This window comes from Anolis sagrei, chromosome 1 (genome assembly GCF_037176765.1).
Source record: "Anolis sagrei isolate rAnoSag1 chromosome 1, rAnoSag1.mat, whole genome shotgun sequence".
Classification (NCBI taxonomy): Eukaryota; Metazoa; Chordata; class Lepidosauria; order Squamata; family Dactyloidae; genus Anolis; species Anolis sagrei.
This window is the reverse complement of record NC_090021.1, coordinates 319002040-319021828: the sequence shown is the minus strand read 5'-3', so window position 1 is coordinate 319021828 and position 19789 is coordinate 319002040. Positions and strand designations below refer to the sequence as shown.

The window sequence follows — 19789 nt, the reverse complement described above, 5'->3', positions numbered from 1 at the left end:
TTTTGTTCTTTACAAATACACTAGCTGCTTTGAGGCCCCATCTACACTGCCATATAAAATCCAGATTATCTGCTTTGAACTGGATTATAAGGCAGTGTAGACTCATATAATCCAGTTCAAAAGCAGATAATCTGAGTTATATGGCAGTGTAGATCCAGCCTGAGATTCCTTTGCCTGATAATCTGAGTTTGATAAAAGAAGAGTCTCCAAAGTAAAGTTCTGAAGAAAGAAGCAGGGTGTTATTTCAGTTTCATTATTTCATTGTGTCAATTCACCATTTATCAATCACAACTTCTTTTTAAACAGGAACAATTTGAGTGACTACCATCAGCCCTTTACATTTGCACAGTACCCCTGCAAAAATGGGAAAACAGAGAGGGAAAAAGATTTATTTTTGTTTTCTGAGAGGACACTTCTCTAGGAATTGCTAGATCCTCCAATGTGACTCCGTGGCCAACGTCCAGCAGCAGTTAACCAGAGCTGCACTGGGGAATTTAGAGCTTCCTAGAGACATTTTAACCCAACCAATTCATTTGAAACAAATCCAGAACAGTCAAACATGAAAATGTGAAGGCCTGACTGTAATTTGTGTCAGAAAGCATATCCACCCAGATCCGATTTGGTTAAAATCACTTTCCCCATAAAATATTACAAAAACTAATAAAGATGACACTGGGAGACTGCAGCTGTATATTAAAACACAAACCCAAGTGAGTTGTCTGTAAAAGTGACATTTGTTGTCTAGGTGTGATTAAGCTCATAAAAACTAATGAAAAAAAAACAAGCTCAAATTAAAAGGGAATGCCAGCAGAAAACCAAAGGTAAGATTATGAGCGAAGACCCAAGTCTTGCATGTACCTAACAGCTTTGACAAAATGCCTGAACTGAGCCAGTTCTCTTCAGGGGGCAGACTTCTTGGCTGATGACAAAACATATCCTCTGTCCCTTCTGGAGATGAGCATTTTGCACATGTCGCTTTCTAACAACTTCATCATCAATCTCCTACTAACAACTCCAGTGAATATGAGAGCAATGCAAATGCTGATTCTCTTTATTTTTATCGGAACATGCAGAAATCCACAATATTTTTCAAGTATGGAAAAAGAAAACATTTCAGCATAAACAAATAATTGGAATAGGTGGGAAATTTCAACTGATAGATTTATCCATCCAGATTCAGGGATGAAAGGGTTTCCATCTTCAAAATCTAGGTTTTATTTCTATGTATTCAGCCATTTGGTGCTGCATTTGGGTTAATGTGTTTCCTTTCCTTTTCCTTTCTTACTTTTCCTTTGGTCAAACTCATCTGCAACAGCAAATTGGCCAGCAAACATAGGTCAGCATTGAATTTGGATAGTATTAATAAATGGGTGAGAATGTCATTTCATTTTTAGTGCTGTCCAAAATTCCAACATTTCTTCATCTCCAAGACATAAATAGTTTGAGACTTTAAAGGTTTGATTTGAAAGTAGGGAAAACTGGAATAGTGACAAATTTATTCCATTGCTACTGCAGGCGGAATGAAAAACAGTATGTGCTTTTGCCAAAATATCCATGGAGAGTGTATTATACCACAGACAGTATGGACCTTAGAAAGTAAGTAGTCAAAATATCTTGATCTAAGAAAAAGAAGAGATGCGTGTTCAATACAGGAAAATAGTGTTTTTTTAATACAGGAAGCTGGTGATAGAAAATCGCTAGCCAAAATTCCCTAGATTGGAAAATATGTATTACAGAATTGGGTAAAGTGGAATTATGAAGGCATATATAGCCCCCAAAATTGGCTTTGAAGCCCTTGCTCTTAACCTTCTCCTGACTTCTTTTATTCTGGGCCTGAACAAAAGTTAGAAACAGTCTCCTCTGGCACCTTCCAGGAGTGGCAATTCACTCTTTAAAAATTACTACTATTCAAGATCAAAAACAGAAACAGAAACCCTCTTCTTTTCTAAACCAGAAGCAAACTGGGGTCAATTGTATTGACAGTTTGTTTGGAACTATGGCTCTCTAAAGCAGAACTTTCCAAACTGTTTGTCATGACACTTTGGCTGCACTAAGTGTGTTGCATGAACATAACAAGAAACCTTTGAGTCTATGTGAAATAAGCAATAAATCACGTATTTTTAAAACTGTAAATGCTAGGTGTTCATGAGATATGCTGTGTTCCCATACATTTCCATATTACAATTTATGCACGTGCCTTTATCTCCTATAAGAGGTTGGTTTAACTTCTGGCTTGTTAGGAAAACTTAATTACTGTGTCACAAAATGATGCATGTCTAAAAAGTGAGTCACAATATGAAATGTTTGAAAAAGTCTGCTCTGAAGGATTCCTACTCAAAGTGGTGGTCCATGGAGTGGTGAATTTTCAGAAAAATAAGGAACTGAGATCCATGGGTAGTACTACGATATATACTTGAGTATATGCTGACTTTTCAGTCCTTTTTTTAGGCTGAAAAAGTCCTCCTCTGCATATATTCGAATCAAGGTTATTTATTATTTCAGTGTTGTTGTTGTTACATTTATTATCTTTATTATTATTACATTTATTATTGTTATTATATTTCCATTATTTTACTCTATTATTATTGTTTTAAATACATTTATTATTTTACTCTATTATTATTGGAAGGATACGTAAGCACATTTACATTGAAGGTAAGAATAATGGTTTGGTTTAATCAGAGTTGGACAGTGTTATCTTAAATTACGGTTTTACGTAAAAACCAAAAACATTTAACCGACTGATATCTCAATTAATGTAATTTTATTAGTATCTATTTTTATTTTGAAATTTACCAGTAGCTGCTGCATTTCCCACCCTCTGCTTATACTCAAGTCAATACATTTTCCCATTTTTTGTGGTAAAATTAGGTGCCTCAGCTTATACTCGAATATGTAGGGTACTTTAGAAGGTCTAAGGGGCATAACATTGCCTCTCTGACTCATTACAATTAATTTAGCGGGTATATGGTCAACACAAGACCATTCTGTGTCTCCTTCTATTTGTGTCTATTCATTTTGGTTCAATGGTCTTCACTGCTATAGATACCAATTTATTTGGCAGAATATCTGCCCAACATACCAACATTTTTCAAGAGCAAACCCGAGTATCGATTTTCTAGTTACAATTCTGGAGCCCCCAGTGGCGCAGGGTTAAACTCCTGTACCGGCAGGACTGAAGACCGACAGGTCGCAGGTTCGAATCCGGGGAGAGGCAGATGAGCTCCCTCTATCAGCTCCAGCTCTTCATGCGGGGACATGAGAGAAGCCTCCCACAAGGATGATAAAAACATCAAATCATCCAGGCGTCCCCTGGGCAATGTCCTTGCAGACGGCCAATTCTCTCAAACCAGAAGCGACTTGCAGTTTCTCAGGTCGCTCCTGACATGACAAAAAAAACCCTGCATCTGCCAATTCTCTCACACCAGGAGTCACTTCTGACAGGACAAAAAAAAGTTACAATTCTAAAAGAAAGTCCCACACATACTTCTAACAATTGGATATCGTGTTTTCAAGGCTTGTTATGCGAGCTATTTGCTAACCATGCCAACTCTTACGCTGAAAATACTTTCAATAGGCACATGTTGCAGGTTGTAGGAAGACTTCTAATTATTACAATAAACACCTTACTACCACCCTCACTACTACACAAAATGTCACATTTTGATTTAAACCTAGACAATCTATTTATTTATTTATTTATTTATTTATTTACGACATTTGTACTCCGTCTTTCTCCATCCCGGAGGGGACTCAAGGTGACTTACACATAGGCAACTATTTGATGCCATAAAACGTACAATTAAAATAAACATTTAGATAGAATTATAAAATAAATTAAAACAATTAAAAACATTGAAGTCAGTATCTTCACAATTAATCATGTAATCCTCAAGCATAATCTGAGCCATTCCAATAGTCATTGCACATCATTCCAAATCTATCTATGTTCTCCAAAGGCTTCGTCACAGAGGTAAAGCATCGCCATAGAATTGCTTTCCAAGACATGAATGGTACTCCTTTGACAACACAAACCAAGTCTGTGTGACTACTGTTTTGTTGGTTTGCATTCTGTTGCTTATTCATGTTCCACTCTCAAAACAGTAGTGTTATCAGCAGCCTGAAGATACTTATATATTTGGACTCATTATCTCCAGTATCATCTACTACTAGTTTATCCCAATATATGTCTAGACAGTGAAGCTGTCCCAGTAAGTTCCCTCCCATTACTTTTGTATAAAAGTCTAATACGTAGTGCAGAAGACTCCATTATACCTGAGATGTGTACACACAGCTGTAAGATCCAATGACTGTTTTTTTGTGACTGGACTACTTAAAGATGCTGCCTAATTTGATCTTTTCCAACCACCAGTCCTTGTAGTTGCTTAGTTTTGTTAATCTTTATATATTTCAACGGTTTTCAATTTTCCTCTTTCCAAACTACAGCTTAAAATTCTTCTCTGGATATGAATTCTTATTTAAAAGCAGCAATTTAATACATGTCATGTCTCAACAGGCTAATTATTTCACAGCTTTTGCATCTATCATAAAACAATTTTATTTGAATTCAGCAGTTTTCCTCTTTGCCTTTAAAGTTCGTTTTGTTATATTTATTGGAACATGCAGGGAATCCTTGATGTACTTAAAGAAAATTAAAATAATTTCCCTGTAGTGCTGAAAACTAGGTAGTATAGTATATGGATAAAAAAGGAATACTGTAGATAACCCTGCCATAACCTAATCCTCAGCTAGATGTGATCACAAAACGTTGTGGAATTTAGTACCAACAATCTGACATATCTAACTTCATTAAAAGCCATTGAGGGTTTAACTATCAACCAAAACAGATGGGACATCCAGCAGTGGTTCACTGTATTATCTTTTTACAACAAGGCATCGACTCTGAAGTTTGATATCAAAGTTAGCACTATTCTTTTGGTGATGATAGTGGCAGATGTTTGATGCCTATAGATTTCAAATACTAGTTTGAACCTTCTCAAATTGCATCTGCTTCTATCAACAAACTTGTGACAAGTTGGTTCTGCAGAATACCAAGCTGATGCTTTAAAGATGATTAAAGAAAACTAAAAGACTTGTTAATATTGTTGTGTTAGGAAATATGAATGACAATTTGCTTTCAAGAAACACAAGTCTTCAGAAATGTATCTGATTTACAGGAGAAAAGTAGAAAATGGCTTTCAAATTGGTTCGGTATTTGTAGATGGGACTGGTACACATCCTATGTTTCCCAATATAGATAAAGTGGTGTATATGTTGTGTGAATAAAATATATAATATACTTATATAGGGCAATAACAAGTGGTAAGTGACCACACGCTGGATATAGCAGTTCTGCAACAAATTTTATTTAAATGATTTTTACATTCAAAAATTGAGAAAAATCCAAAAAAGCCCTACAGGTAGAGCATTCTTATACATCTGACAACTTCTACCTATGTCCTGTATGATTTATTTTCCACTTTTCCCAGTTTCCTGAGAAAAGTTGCTCCTGATGCAGTCTGACGAACTGAATCAGTAGAAATCCTGAAAGTCCTGAAACATCAAAAGCAAGTTCCTTGGAATCTGACCACTTGCTGAAGTGAGATTAGAAATTACTAACTTAGAACAACTTCTACTAAACTGACAGTTACCTGGAAAGTGGGATAATCAATAAAATGGTTTAAGAAGGTCAAATTTGAATACTACTGAATACTAAATTTAAGCTTTGGTGAGCTAAGAAAAGGTGATAATGCTTTCAAGCATTTTTACTGTCACCTGTATCAGTTTATATGGCTTCTTCCCTGTCTTTGTCATCATTGTATGGAGACCTTAACTACAGAAATGAAGGAAACAGTGCCATCTGCTGGCAATCATACGATTAACAGAATGTTTTCACATATGTGCTGTTCAAAACACAAAACTGATTGTTTCAAAATCTGAATTTCAAAAGCTTAAATCTCACCACCCGTGCAAATGTTTAGAAAAATGTTTTCTCCATAGTTTACTATTAGTGATTAAGCCACATAGTCTGCAAACATAATTAATGCTGACTTAGTCATTTCTTAAACACTTAGCATGGTTATATTTTCTTTTTCTTTCCTCTGAACTCAATAGTCTCAATAGTTTCCATTTACTGACTGTTTTCTCAGTTCTTGTGGGTTTTTTCGGGCTATATGGCCATGTTCTAGAGGCATTTCTCCTGACGTTTCGCCTGCATCTATGGCAGGCTTCCTCAGAGGTCTGCTGGAGCTGGGAACAAAGGGGTTTATATATCTGTGGACAGAGCAGGGTGAGACAAAAGGCTTTTGTAAGTTGGGCTAGGTGTGAATCTTTTCAACTGACCACCTTGATTAGCATACAATGGGCTGACTGTGCCTGGAGCAAACTCTTAATGAAAGGTGCTTAGATGTCCCTGCCTGTTTTTCTCTCTGCTGTTTTAATTTTAGAATTTTTTAATACTGGTAGCCAGATTTTGTTCATTTTCATGGTTTCTTCCTTTCTGTTGAAATTGTCCACATGTTTGTGGATTTCAATGGAGAAGCCATTGAAATCCACAAACATGTGGACAATTTCAACAGAAAGGAAGAAACCATGAAAATGAACAAAATCTGGCTACCAGTATTAAAAAATTCTAAAATTAAAACAGCAGAGAGAAAAACAGGCAGGGACATCTAAGCACCTTTCATTAAGAGTTTGCTCCAGGCACAGTCAGCCCATTGTATGCTAATCAAGGTGGTCAGTTGAAAAGATTCACACCTAGCCCAACTTACAAAAGCCTTTTGTCTCACCCTGCTCTGTCCACAGATATATAAACCCCTTTGTTCCCAGCTCCAGCAGACCTCTGAGGAAGCCTGCCATAGATGCAGGCGAAACGTCAGGAGAAATGCCTCTAGAACATGGCCATATAGCCCGAAAAAACCCACAAGAACTGAGTGATTCCGGCCATGAAAGCCTTCGACAATACACTGACTGTTTTATTCAGTATTTTCTTAGCATCATTTCATATACATAGTTTTCCTTCAAGTTAGTGTGAGCCTTCTGAGAGCTCATCTTAGACATTCAAAAGAAGCCAAGCGACTGTGGGATTGTGCTGTTTTTTTATTGTTTTCCATGGAGAAATACATCATCTGTTTACAAAATAGCTCTTGAAAAATACAAGGAGTACAGATACTATAAAACAAAGCAACTCCAGTCATGAGACACCTACGTACATCATGCGAAAGCAACAGTCTGATCTCCAGGTTATGAAAACTAGAATTAAAAAGTCACTATACAGAAAAGACTCCAAGTTCCCAGCTTGGCAAAACTTGGGTGCAGATACATGAAACGTTTAATAAAATGGGGGGAAAAAAATTCCTGATGTGTAAACAAAACGAGACTAAATTTGTGCCTGGCAAGTTCGATCTAAACTCCATAGCTACACAAAATACACAGACAGCTTGTACACTTCAACTGTTAGTTAAACCTTTTGGATTGTGTGGAAGGGGGAAGGGGAGGAAAGGAGAGGAAAGTGAGGGAGCATTTTAAAAAGGGATGGAAGTTGGGTTACAGCAGGCAGTACAGGGCAAGGGCAAGAATATTGTATACTTGACATTGTAGACAAAATGGCAGAAAATAAAAGATCTTGGTAACTGCACAGCTGGGGAGGTAGGGAATAAGCTACAATCTCTGGACTTTGGGAAAATTAACTTATTGGGAACAGGGGAAGAGTGAGTCGTTTTTACCTCAACATGGAAATGCACATGAAGGAGAACTGAGCACAATGCAGGGAAAGAAGTCATTAAACATGCTGATCAGAAAAAATATGGGAAGGGCAACTTAACCATCCCACTTAATTTTGACTGAATCAAAGTCACATATAGTTTATCTCTGTCTGATAATCAATCACTGGCATTCCTCACTTTTTCTGCTGCTTAGCCATGAGAGATTTCCTTCTCTTCTAAACAATGCTGCTGCTAATCATTTTTTATAGTTCTACAGAACAAAACAAAGACAACTGGATAAGGAAAGTTTATCAGATCTTGTAAGTGCCTGCTAGAAATGTGATTTTTTTTAAAAAAGAAATTAAGCAGAGAGACTACTTTCAGATGAACTATCTAAAAATAAAACTGTTAAAAATCCTAGGGCAAGCAAGATCTGCCTTTATATTTAAAATCTGAGATGTTTGTAATGGAGACAGGACTCAAGAGTGTACAAAACTCTCATATTTTAGTGATGTAAAGGCCATGAGACAGGGTTATGTTTGACAGGCACAATTTATTGTTTCGTTAATGGGGAGGAAACATGTCATTTGTGCCAAAGGGCCACAGTTATAGATCTTATGTAGCTATAATGACCCATTAAAAGAAAAAAAAAACACCAGCATTTAATTGGCATTAGTCCTATTCCGCACATACAAACTGAAATACCTTAAATGTAAAAGTTTCTGTATTATTTCCCTCCAAGTTATATGCTGACAGGAACAGGATGGGAATAAGGAGAAGGCTTGATTAGGTCAAGGGACAATTGTTTGATTTTTGATAACTAATTTATATGCATTGTAAAATAATCCTCCAAATAAAAAATAGACCACATCTTAATCATGCCCCATCAAATACCCAATACTTCTTTTCTCAAACTTCCAACCTCAAGCCTTGACATTTTCTTTTAAGGGTTTACTGCAGCTTAATGGTAACTGCGCTAGATATAGTGCATACTTTTACTTTCAGTACACAATATATCAGGCCCTTCTCCAATTTGAAGGTCACAGATATTGAAGAATCTCTTCAATAAAAATAAAATCTTTCAAGCTGAAGCGCTAAAATTAGTCATAGTCCAATAAAAAAGTACATAAAAGTGCATTTAAGGGATTCTTTTGCCAGTTTTAGTTCTAGTTGTTCCTCTTCCAAACAATGCATCAACATAAATCCAATCAGTAAGTCAAATATGGCTAGAAATAGTATTCCCACTCCTTTTAAAGGCAGTAATCCTCTGAAGTATTAAATGTAACTGTTGCTAACACATTAATAGTACACCTGGCTTCACATATTAACCTGGACCTCCAGATCAAGTGATTACAGCCCAGCAAGGGAAGTGCACAATATATACCTAAATCCATCTGTGTTCACATTCTTGTCTTGCACCCTCTGTCCTCGGTTTCAGTATTAGAAGACAACAGGTTGAATTGGCAGATACTGTTTATGGACCCCTGAGGTTGGTTTTATCGATTCAATCTTAGTTTTATTGAATTTTTGATAACTGGAATAGGATTTGCAGGGAGAGCAGGGATATCTGAAAGGTCTGTACTGGGCATTTTCTAAGCAGAAAGAGAGAGAAACACAGTTAGACAATGAGATTAGGAATATGGTAAAATATGCCATACTTGTCTTATCACCATTAAATACAGGGGTGGGGCATAAAGACCAGCCAAATTTTGAAAGGGCATTAAAAATGAACAAAGCTATCTATTTCTGAAAAGTATACAAAAACAGTTTTGTTTTAATGGATTTTTAAAGTTATTTTGTAAGGATGCAGTTTTAAATCAGCATGCATAATCCTCCTCAAACTCCAACTTGATATCTCCAATACCATGGCATGCTTATGGCAGAACATCTTGGCAATTGTTGAGTGGATGCTTTTACTGCTTCCACATTGTCTGGCGTTCACACAGTCCTAGGTCTGCCATGTGATTTTCTTTTTAGTGTGGCTCCAATTGCCCGAAGATTAGAAATCCGTAGCAAAATTGTTTTTCTATCTCGTACAGATGCATTTTGACCGAGCGAAAAGCGTGTACGGAACATTCTCTGTGTTGTTATCACAGAATGTTTGTTCTCATAATATACTTGAACATCAACGCCCCGATGTTCACCAGTCCAACTAATGATGGGCACTGAAAACAACAGAGCCTAACTTACCAAATTAGACCTACTGTACCTCTCTACCCAGGCTATAGCACACACAATGCCCCCTCAAATTGTGGGAAGTCTTTATGTGTGACCCTTTAGTTTTAGATTTGCAATAAGCTAAAAGAAAAGGTACTATTATGTAATAAAGGCAACAAAGATGCACATAGATCAATGTGCTTTTGGCTCAGGGAATTCTGAGACACTGAGTCACCTGTAAGAAATTCTCCTGCTTATTATATTAGAAATCCACTAACATGACATGCCACCCAGAAATAAAGCAAAGCCTGCCCTCCATTGCATTGGCAGTTGGGAACCAAACAGTATTATCTACTGGACTTAATCCCCTCCTGGATTGCCATTCTCTTTTCCTTATGTGTTCTGTCTTATGAAGATTGTAAGCTTGAGGGCAGTGAACTGTCAAATTAACAATTGTAAGCTGCTCTGAGAGCCTTTGTGGTTAAAGAGCTGGATAAAAATACTCTAAATAAAATAAAATAAATGAAGAGTGTGTGGATGATTAGGGCTAAACAACAAAGCAGAAAACACACAAAATCCCAGTAAAATAACTTCTTGCATTAGTTTTGAAGAATAATGAGCCCTACATTATTAATGTCTTCTGTAATAAAACGAAAATGAAGGCTCACCTGAGGAGCTTGCAGAGATACTGTTGTTGGAAGTGTTTCTGGTTGAGAAGCCATATCTGAATCTGTGTCAAGTAGTTCCTGAAGAGAATGGAAACAAGAACACTGTGCCAATACATCTCAACTGGTTCCCTGTCAAACAATAGCAGCTCATATTCCCTCTAAAATGGATGTTCTGAACTAGCAAGGAGCACCCCACAATTGTAGGATTGTTACTCATCATGAAGATGGATTCTGAAAAGGTGCAGATGACCAATCTGCAACCACTGGGGGTTTAACAGATTAAAAGGGGAGTCAAGAGTTCATTAACTTCTTCAGTTGATTCCTGCTCTCTTACCGCTTCAGTGTCTTATCCTGCCTTGCTTTGGCCACACATTCCTTCCACTGGTTCATCCAACTTCTACCTTTTCCATGCACACACTAACAAAACACTCTAATCACTTTGCTCTTATCTGGCAGTTTCTTAAAGAAATTTAAACTTTCTACTGTTTTTATTTTATTTGACTCCCAAGATGATAACAGGCCATCTACCCAATGACAAGTGCCTCCACAGAGGGCACCAGCAAAAAGTACCTGATTAAATGGATGTAAAAAGACACTTTAGTTTTGTGAGCAATTGGAATCCAGAGCACGACCTTATTTTCCATGTTATTTTACCTTAGTTTCCATCTTCTCATGATCACTCACATCAAGACAACTGGCATCATCGTTTATTTCATCCTGTCACAAAACAGGACAAAAATACTTATGAGCACAATAGGTCAAGACAGAAGAATAAACATTCTGACTGGGATTTAAAGGTCTGCATTGTTTTCACTAAAGGTTGAACTGGACATAACTTGATACAAATATTCAGCTGAATTCAAAGAAATATTAATATATTTGCTCCACAAATGCCTGTATAAGAGTTATAACAAGAGTTTAAGCGCAATTTGTGGCCCTTTAGGTGTTTTGTACTTCAGCTCCCAGAATTTCTGACCATTGAACAAGCTGGCTATGGTTTGTGGGAGTTGGAGGCCCAAACACCTGGAGTATGGTTATGCAGGCTTGATGTAGAGGAAAAAATGACCAGTTCTACAAAATCTTTCATGCTTCAATCTATACAAGTTTGCAAGAGGAGCCAATACCTTATAGTCATGGGGTAAATCCCTATCAAGCATGTATTTCTCATGCTTTTGAAAGAATTTGGTTATTTAATATTGTCACTATTCATCATAGCTGCATATTACATGCAGATTTCATGCATGTAAAACCAGAAAACATGTGGGAAGAACAAGCCTGGGGAAATCACCTAAAAATCTCCAGGGGCACTGACATCCTTTCAGCTGCAATTCCCACAATTATGCCTCGAGCCGTGAGGAGAGGCAGGCAAGAAATAAATAAATATATTATTATTATTATTATTATTATTATTATTTGAAACACAACAAGATGAGTCCACAGCAGACACTCTGTTGACTGTTGTATTGGATCACACATGGGACACTTCCCGAGTGCCTAGGACTGTGTGATGTATCGGCGAATAATGCGTGCAGATCCCAGTAAGGTGGCCTTCTGCAGCTGGCAGATGGTAATCTGTCAGCGCCAATTGTGTTTAAGTGCAGGCCAAGGTCTTTAGGTACTGCACCTGGTGTGCCGATCACCACTGGGACTACCTTTACTGGTTTCTCCCAGAATCTTTGCAGTTCAATTTTTAAATCCTTGTATCGTGTCATCTTTTCCAGTTATTTCTTGTTCATCCTGCTGTCGCCTGGGATTGCAACATCAACAATCCATACTTTGTTTTTTATCACGATTGTGAGGTCAGGACTATTGTGCTTCAAAACTCTCTCTCTCTGAATCCGGAAGTCCCAAAGTAGCTTGACGTGTTCATTCTCTGTAACTTTTTTCAGCTTGTGATCCCACCAGTTCTTTGTCACAGGCAGATGGTATTTGTGGCACAAGTTCCAATGAATCCTCTGAGCAGTGGTGTTATGCCTCTGCTTGTAGTCTGTCTGCGCGATCTTCTTGCAGCAGCTGAGGATGCGATCTATTGTTTCATCTGCCATCTGCTTCCTTGCAGAGTCTAACTTCGGATCTGTCGTCGACTTTTCCATTCTGGCTTTGATGGCATTGGTTCTAATGGCTTGTTCTTGCGCTGCCAGAATCAGGCCCCCCGTTTCCTTTTTCAAAGTTCCATTTGTGAGCCACAGCCATGTTTTTTTCTTTGTCAATTTGGCTCTCAATTTTTTCAAAGAACTGTTCATGGAGAGCGTTCTTTCACCATTTTTGCTTCTGTTCTGGATTGTGTTGTTACGGTATTCACTCTTTGTCTTTTGCACTTTAAGCAATTTACTACTATTTACCCCCCTCAATGTTGTTCATGACTCCCTTTTACATAATCTGCCAGTGCATGTTTCTCCTCCTTCCCCTTCTTCTTCTTCTTCTTCTTATTATTATTATTTGAAACACAACAAGATGAGTCCACAGCAGAAAAGATCACTCTGTTGGCTGTTGTATTGGATCACACGTGAGACACTTCCCAAGTGTCTAGGACTGTGTGATGTATCGGCGAATAATGCGTCCAGATCTCAGTAAGGTAGCCTTCTGCAGCTGGCAGACGGTAATTTTGTCAGTGCCGATTGTGTTTAAGTGCAGGCCAAGGTCTTTAGCATTCCACTCAGTGTGCCAATCACCACTGGGACCACCTTGACTGGCTTGTGCCCGAGTCTTTGCAGTTTGATCTTCAAATCCTCATATCGTGTCAGCTTTTCCAGTTGTTTCTCTTCAATCTTGCTGTCACCTGGGATTGCAACATCGATAATCCATACTTTGTTTTTTAACACAATCTTTAGGTCAGGAGTATTGTGCTCCAGAACTCTGTCTGAATTCGGAAGTCCCAGAAGAGTTTGACGTGTTCATTTTCTGTAACTTTTTCTGGCTTGTGATCCCACCAGTTCTATTATTATTATTATTATTATTATTATTATTATTATTATTATTATTTGCAGCACATATGAGCCCTGAAAGGCTAGCTCCAAGAACATGCTTTAAACTACTGAATCTGTCTTGCAGTGTCCGACTCATCATTATAAAAGCAAGGCTATAAAGCATGTTTAAAGTGTATAAACATGAAATATATATATAAACTTAATTTCAACAGAACAGGTCTAGTGCCAATTACTGCTTACTATAACAGCTTCAGAGGGTGATGCAGTTAACAGATCCACATACACCTAGCTTTTTTCAGGAAGTTTTCACTTAGTACTTCTTCAAATAAAACATCTGCTGAACATCTTTGCAAGTTTGTCTTTAGAAAGTGCCAGCTCATAATATGCTTTTTCAGCTGAATGGAAACAAAAGCATTGCACTTTCTCCCTGCACTGCATGCTGACAATTATCCTAACTATATCACATGAAAAGAAAACAAACAAACAAACAAAGAACACAGTAGCAACCACTAGATGAACTGTGGAGAAGAGACAAAGTCACATGGCATTGAAAAAAAAAGAGATTTTGATTCTTGAAAGTAGGTCAACATGTTTCAACCTGGACAGATTTTTATAGCTTTCCTTGGGGAGTTGCAGTGTTAAAATCAACCTGCAAGAATTCCAAGGAGTGTTTCTAAAGCTTATGTCTGGCAACTGATGAAAGAAAAAGGTCATAAAAATATTTCCAGACTTGAATGCATTAGGTTTATTTTGCGGAATAAAAAACCACCCCTTTTTTCAACATCCTGAGACTTTGTTTCCTTCTCACAATATAACATCAACTGGCCTAGTGGAAGCTCATTAAAAACACTTTTGATACTTCTATGGAATCAATACTTTGGTTGTGGTACTGCTACCTAGCAATATAGACTGGCGTTCCTAGTCCGCAAATAAAAGTACCTCTTCCGTTTTTATTTTTTTGGGAGACTCTTCTTTATGAGGGGATGATGTCCGCTTCACCCCAACTACAGGGCTAGTTACTTTAGCTGCAGTGTTTCCTGAAGGTCTCTGTGGTTGGTTGACAACACGGGTTGAAGGAACTACTCTAGAGATGGTAGGCTTTGGTGGTGGAGAGATGGCTGGCTGTGTGGCAGTTTGAGGAATGCTTTCACTTGAAGTACCTGGGAAGATATATTTTCATAATTACTATATTTATGCAAGTATAATGTGCAATTGATTGTAATGCGCACCTCAATTCTGAAGGTGTACGCTGCACTGCAAAAAAAAAAAAATCCTAGGCGTGGCTTCCCCTTGGAATAGCTGAAAGGCAAGGGGAAGATGTGCCCCTCCATCAGACTGAGTCCGGCAAACTCGCCAGCCTCATTCTGATAGACATGCAGCAGCTTCCCAAAGAAGGCTTCATTCGCAAGGCTCTCAAAACTGAGGTTTTGAAGGTCTTGTGAATGAGGTCAGCTGGGTTCCCAGCCTTGGCCTGATAGAGAGTTTATGTGCATAAGTCGAATGTGCCATCAAATGTAATGTGCACCTCACTTTTGGCTATGTAATTTAGCCCAAAAACGAGTGATTCGAGTAAATATGGCATAAGATCACTAAATGATCTACAATACAATAAAAAGGAAAGTGGACTTGACACTAAAATATAATTTGAACTCTGCAAATAAACAGAAGAAAGACACACACCACATACAGTGCCCCCTCCCAGCTTTCATGTAGATACTTCTGATGGATATCATCTGATAATTATTGATAATTCAAAGTTATCATCTTGATTTTTTCAGGAGTAGAAGGCCCTTAGTACCTTCTGAGTAAGTGGAGATCCCTTATCCCAAGTGCCTGAATTATCATGTGTAGACTTAAAATGGGGAGGCTCCCTATTAATCTACAAATTTCCATCAGCTCCATGTCAGACCAGCACAATTATGTGGTTTGTATTTTATACACTTTTTTCAGAATTGCAAACAATCGTTAAACATGAAAAGTTGTTGTCAAGTAGCACACGTCTATTGATAATAATAGTGAGCCTGTTGGGGGAGGGGGGAGGTTTGGTTTAATGGACAAGAAATTTAGAAAACAGCAGAATTATATTGATTTCCTACCCCCTGAGCTTTCACTGGAATTTGTTTGTGGCACAGTGACTTCAGAAGCCTGTATGTTGGTCACAGAAGCTGCCGTCACAGCTGGAGCAGGACTAGTTCTGCTAAAATAATAAAAAACAGAACATAGCAATGAACTACAGCAAACTTACAAAACATCCCTACAACAGTTGATCAGTAAACCATTATCATCGTTGATAAGCTTCCAAATACTTCCTTACTATGTCAAAACTAATCTAGTTTAAGCTACTAGACCACAATACATGGTCAATGAGATATATTCACAATGGCTCATCAATTGTTCATGCCTTAATTAAAAACCTATACAAATTCCAGTTCATCATACAGTTACAACCATCCTTGTTGATAATTCTGGAGGAAAAGCATTCTGCAGGTTGCAATAAAAATGATATGCTTCTGACAGGAGTCTCCAAACATGCAGTTCTAGAGAATCCTCTGAACAGTAGAAAGAGGAGCAAAACTGCCTTGCTTCTGCATCTCTAGCAACCTCTTCTCTTTATTTCAAATAATATTGCAACTGCAGGGAACTATAGTGCTAATTTATTTTAAAATATGGACAAATTAACCTTTTAAGGCTCTTTTTGGAAGCCTTTGACATTTAAATTACTTAAATCATTGGGGGTGCAGTGGTGGTTGGAGTGTGGAGGGATGGGTGTGTTGTTATGTGATGTGTGATGGAAAAGCATTTGATTTCATTGTGAAATAATACAATGACAATAAAACTATTTCAAGGAAGATGGTGTAAGAACGTAACAGGAATAGAAATATCACTATCAAAGGGCCCATTTATTAGATTTTTCTTATAGTTTGTCGAGTATTTCAAACCTTACTGTCATTTAACAGAACTAAAAATAAACTGAAAAGCTGTAGAGATTGGCCCCAGCAAGCAAGGCCTTTAGATAACAGATACAGAACCCCAATATAGTTAAAATTTTTGCTTTTATTCAAGGTGGGATTCCTTTCACATTTCTAACAGATATGTTTAAGACAGCTCAAGGCAGATTAACATCAATTTACTTTGATAACCTGCTCATAGAATGCTTAATATGAAGAAAACCATGAGATAACTCTGTATATTCACCGTAGAGTTCACCCAAAAAATGTATGGTAGTAAATATGCCTTACAGTATGAACCATATCTCATCAGACAGTATGATTTTGAATAGGTTTTACAAAACAAATACCTAAATGTACACCTGGTGGTACACTCAAGTTAATACTGGAGGTACATACCCCTGAGAGCTCCCAGAACTGTTCAATGGACTTGTCTTCATAGCACTGGTAGGAGAAGGCACAGATGTGCTGTTATCACTATCCATGGATAAGTCTAGGCTGCTGTCATTCAGTGCTGTCAACCTCACTCCTTCTGTTGAATGCTGAAACCAATAAAACAATAAATCACAAAAGCTTTTCAAAAGGAGATAAAATTTAAGGAGACTTGAATGAAATGTAATCACATGTCCTATATGACATTGTGAAAAGCCATGTGTACACACTTCTCCCAAATTATGGACTTTGTTCAATTTCCTTAACAATCCACACCCCCTTTTTCCAACAGTGTGGGACTAATATGGGGTGTATATTGTGAAGCATCTCCCAACACAAAAAAAACTCTAGTATGTGTATGTTTCAGAAACGTATGGTGATCCCATGAATTTCATGAGGTTTTCTTAGGCAAAGAATAATCAGAGGACTGAACCTGTTTAGTTTCTAAAATACGATGAGACCTGGTGCCTTTGGAGTATTTGGGTCCCACTTCAGAAACATACTATTTTTTTTAAAAAAAAACACACAACAAAACTTGCATCAAATCATTCTTTCTCATCATGGCTATTAGTTGAAAAATTAATATTGTAATATAGTAATATGAATATATTAAATATAATTACTACTGCTAATAGATACTGATATACTGTTTTAATATTTTTGATTGTGAGTCACTTTGACTTTCTGTATGGGGAGATAAAGCGGGATATAAAATAAAATAAAAAGTGATGAAAAAATCCTCAAGACACTGCCATTTTGAAAAAAAATGGAAAATAAAATAACTAGAAAACTGAGTTGTTGTTTTGAAATTAAAATTTCTATGGTAGCATCATTTCAGTGTTTCATAGCCTTGTAAACTGCATTTTAGTTTTATTATAAAATATCAGAAGCCTAGCTACCTCTCTAGTTTTTTTTCTTTCACTGCCTATCATCACACTTAGTGAGAAATATGATTAAGTATGCAAAATGAATCTATGTATCTGATCTCAACATGTACCCCAAATTCAGTTTTTTTATCATCCTGAAAGTTTGCTACAGCAGCCTAGAAAACTGCTGTGAAAAACTGCAGTTCTAAACTGATCTCTACATAGCCTGAAGACAAGTTTCTTAAACATCTTTCCTGTCTTAAAATATCAGGTTTCACTAAAGTATGAAACGTTCAACCATCTGGGGGCAATTATCATCCAAATGGCAAACCAACATATTAGAAGAAAATAGAATAGTGGATTACTTCAAACATATCCATGCCTTTGCTAGTAATTATGGTATGATGATAAGCATTAATATAATCGAGATCCTAAACATCAATCTAGAATCCACTTGTCCTTTAGTACATACAACTGATACATATATCATTACCTTTTTCTTCTTCTGAAGCACGTGACTGGGGAGCAGCTGATGAAGTTGCCTCCTTTTAACATGCATTGCAGCAATTTTCATATCCATCTCAAACATCTTGCTGTTTATTGCTTGCCTATAAACTACAGAATGAGAAGAACATTAAGACATTTCGACTTTGAGGAAAGCCATTAACTGAAAGAAATGTGCAAACCTGAGCATTTTGGTTTTACTTTCTTCAATCCTGGTTAAGTCTTCCTTCAATCATGAGAAAGGGAAACTACAATAATGCCACCACATAATATTTTGGCGCAGAAGCAAGAGTTCAGACCTGCCTCTCATCAAACAGAAGAACTCATTCCATTTCCAAATAAAGCCATGATCATCCTCAAGGAAAGGAAGAGATCAAACTGTGATTTCCTTCCATACTCGGAAACCTCAGTGACACCTCCTTCACTATTTAGAAAGTCCCTTGACCCTCTAGAAAAGCATCTCATGGAACATAGGTAACTAAAGGAGTATGACAAAACACATACATCTTTTTTTAATTATCTCCAGCACCAATGCTCAAGCTTACCAGTGTCAGTAAAAGACTGGATGTCATATGTAAGATCAACACTCAGATTTTCAGAGTTCTCAGTTTTCTTAAACACTAACCCAATCACCCACATTGTCCGAAATTCTTCCCTGGGGAAAAAAATACAATGAAAACAACCATTACATATGGCAACAGAAACACTTCTGAAATGCCTTTTTTGCTAAGCAGATTATCATCAAGCAATAACTGTACTTGCAATTCACAAATAGGCAGTAATAGAAACACTGAGTTGGCACAAAATCCTTAACACACCCACAAAATCTAGAATGTACCAATATTACCCAAAATTTGAATGAAAACATCAACCAGATTATGAGATTTGCACTTTTCAAACCATGCTTTTGGTAAATGGAAAAAACCTAGCATGATTTACATATTTAACTAAAATATTCTTAAGTCATTGACAAATACTCAATATGATAAACCGAAGTATGTTGTATAGTTTGTATAGTTTTGACGATCAGTGAACACATTTTAAACAATAAACAATAAGCAGCCAGCTATAGTTTTTGCATTTCGCTAAAGACAATCACACAGCAGAACCTGATTTTTCTGGATATTTATTTATTTATTTACGACATTTATATGCCGCCCTTCTCAACCCGAAGGGGACTCAGAGCGGCTTACAAAATATATATACATACAATATATTATTAACATAGTACAATATCAGTTTTAAATATTGCTATATTGCACTATATCAGTTATACTGTAATATTATTAGTAGTATTACATGTAATATAAATATAATTATAATATCATATTATTATTAGTAGTATTATATTGCATTACATTACAATATTATAAATATTATATGTATATACAGTATATTATATATTATATTATAACATATTATTAGAATAGCACAGGAGACAAGGTGGAACTGTCCCCTGGTCTCCCCTCTCTTTGCTCTGGCTCAGAGCGGCAGTTGGTGCTGTGGGGAGGGGTCCCCAACGGATGGCAAATACAGGAGACAAGATGGTGCTGTCCCCTGGCCTCCCCTCTCTTCGCTCTGGTC

General features: G+C 37.1%; 1 protein-coding gene across 2 annotated transcripts in view; it reads right to left on the bottom strand.

Annotated features, from left to right (window-relative positions):
* Window positions 1–7080: 7080 nt before the first annotated feature.
* Window positions 7081–19789, bottom strand: part of PAPOLA (poly(A) polymerase alpha) — a 49273-nt gene continuing 36564 nt past the window's right edge. Inside the window, exons 15-22 of one of the 2 annotated variants that reach the window (XM_060755892.2) lie at window positions 18751–18860; window positions 18195–18316; window positions 16803–16945; window positions 15552–15649; window positions 14395–14615; window positions 11183–11245; window positions 10529–10606; window positions 7081–9295 (exon numbers count right to left, since the gene is read on the bottom strand). In XM_060755892.2, the coding sequence (XP_060611875.1) occupies window positions 9200–9295; window positions 10529–10606; window positions 11183–11245; window positions 14395–14615; window positions 15552–15649; window positions 16803–16945; window positions 18195–18316; window positions 18751–18860 (931 nt within the window). In that variant the 3' untranslated portion in view covers window positions 7081–9199. Of the gene's footprint in view, window positions 9296–10528; window positions 10607–11182; window positions 11246–14394; window positions 14616–15551; window positions 15653–16802; window positions 16946–18194; window positions 18317–18750; window positions 18861–19789 lie in introns of both variants that reach the window. The other variant, XM_060755884.2, reaches the window with a different exon arrangement.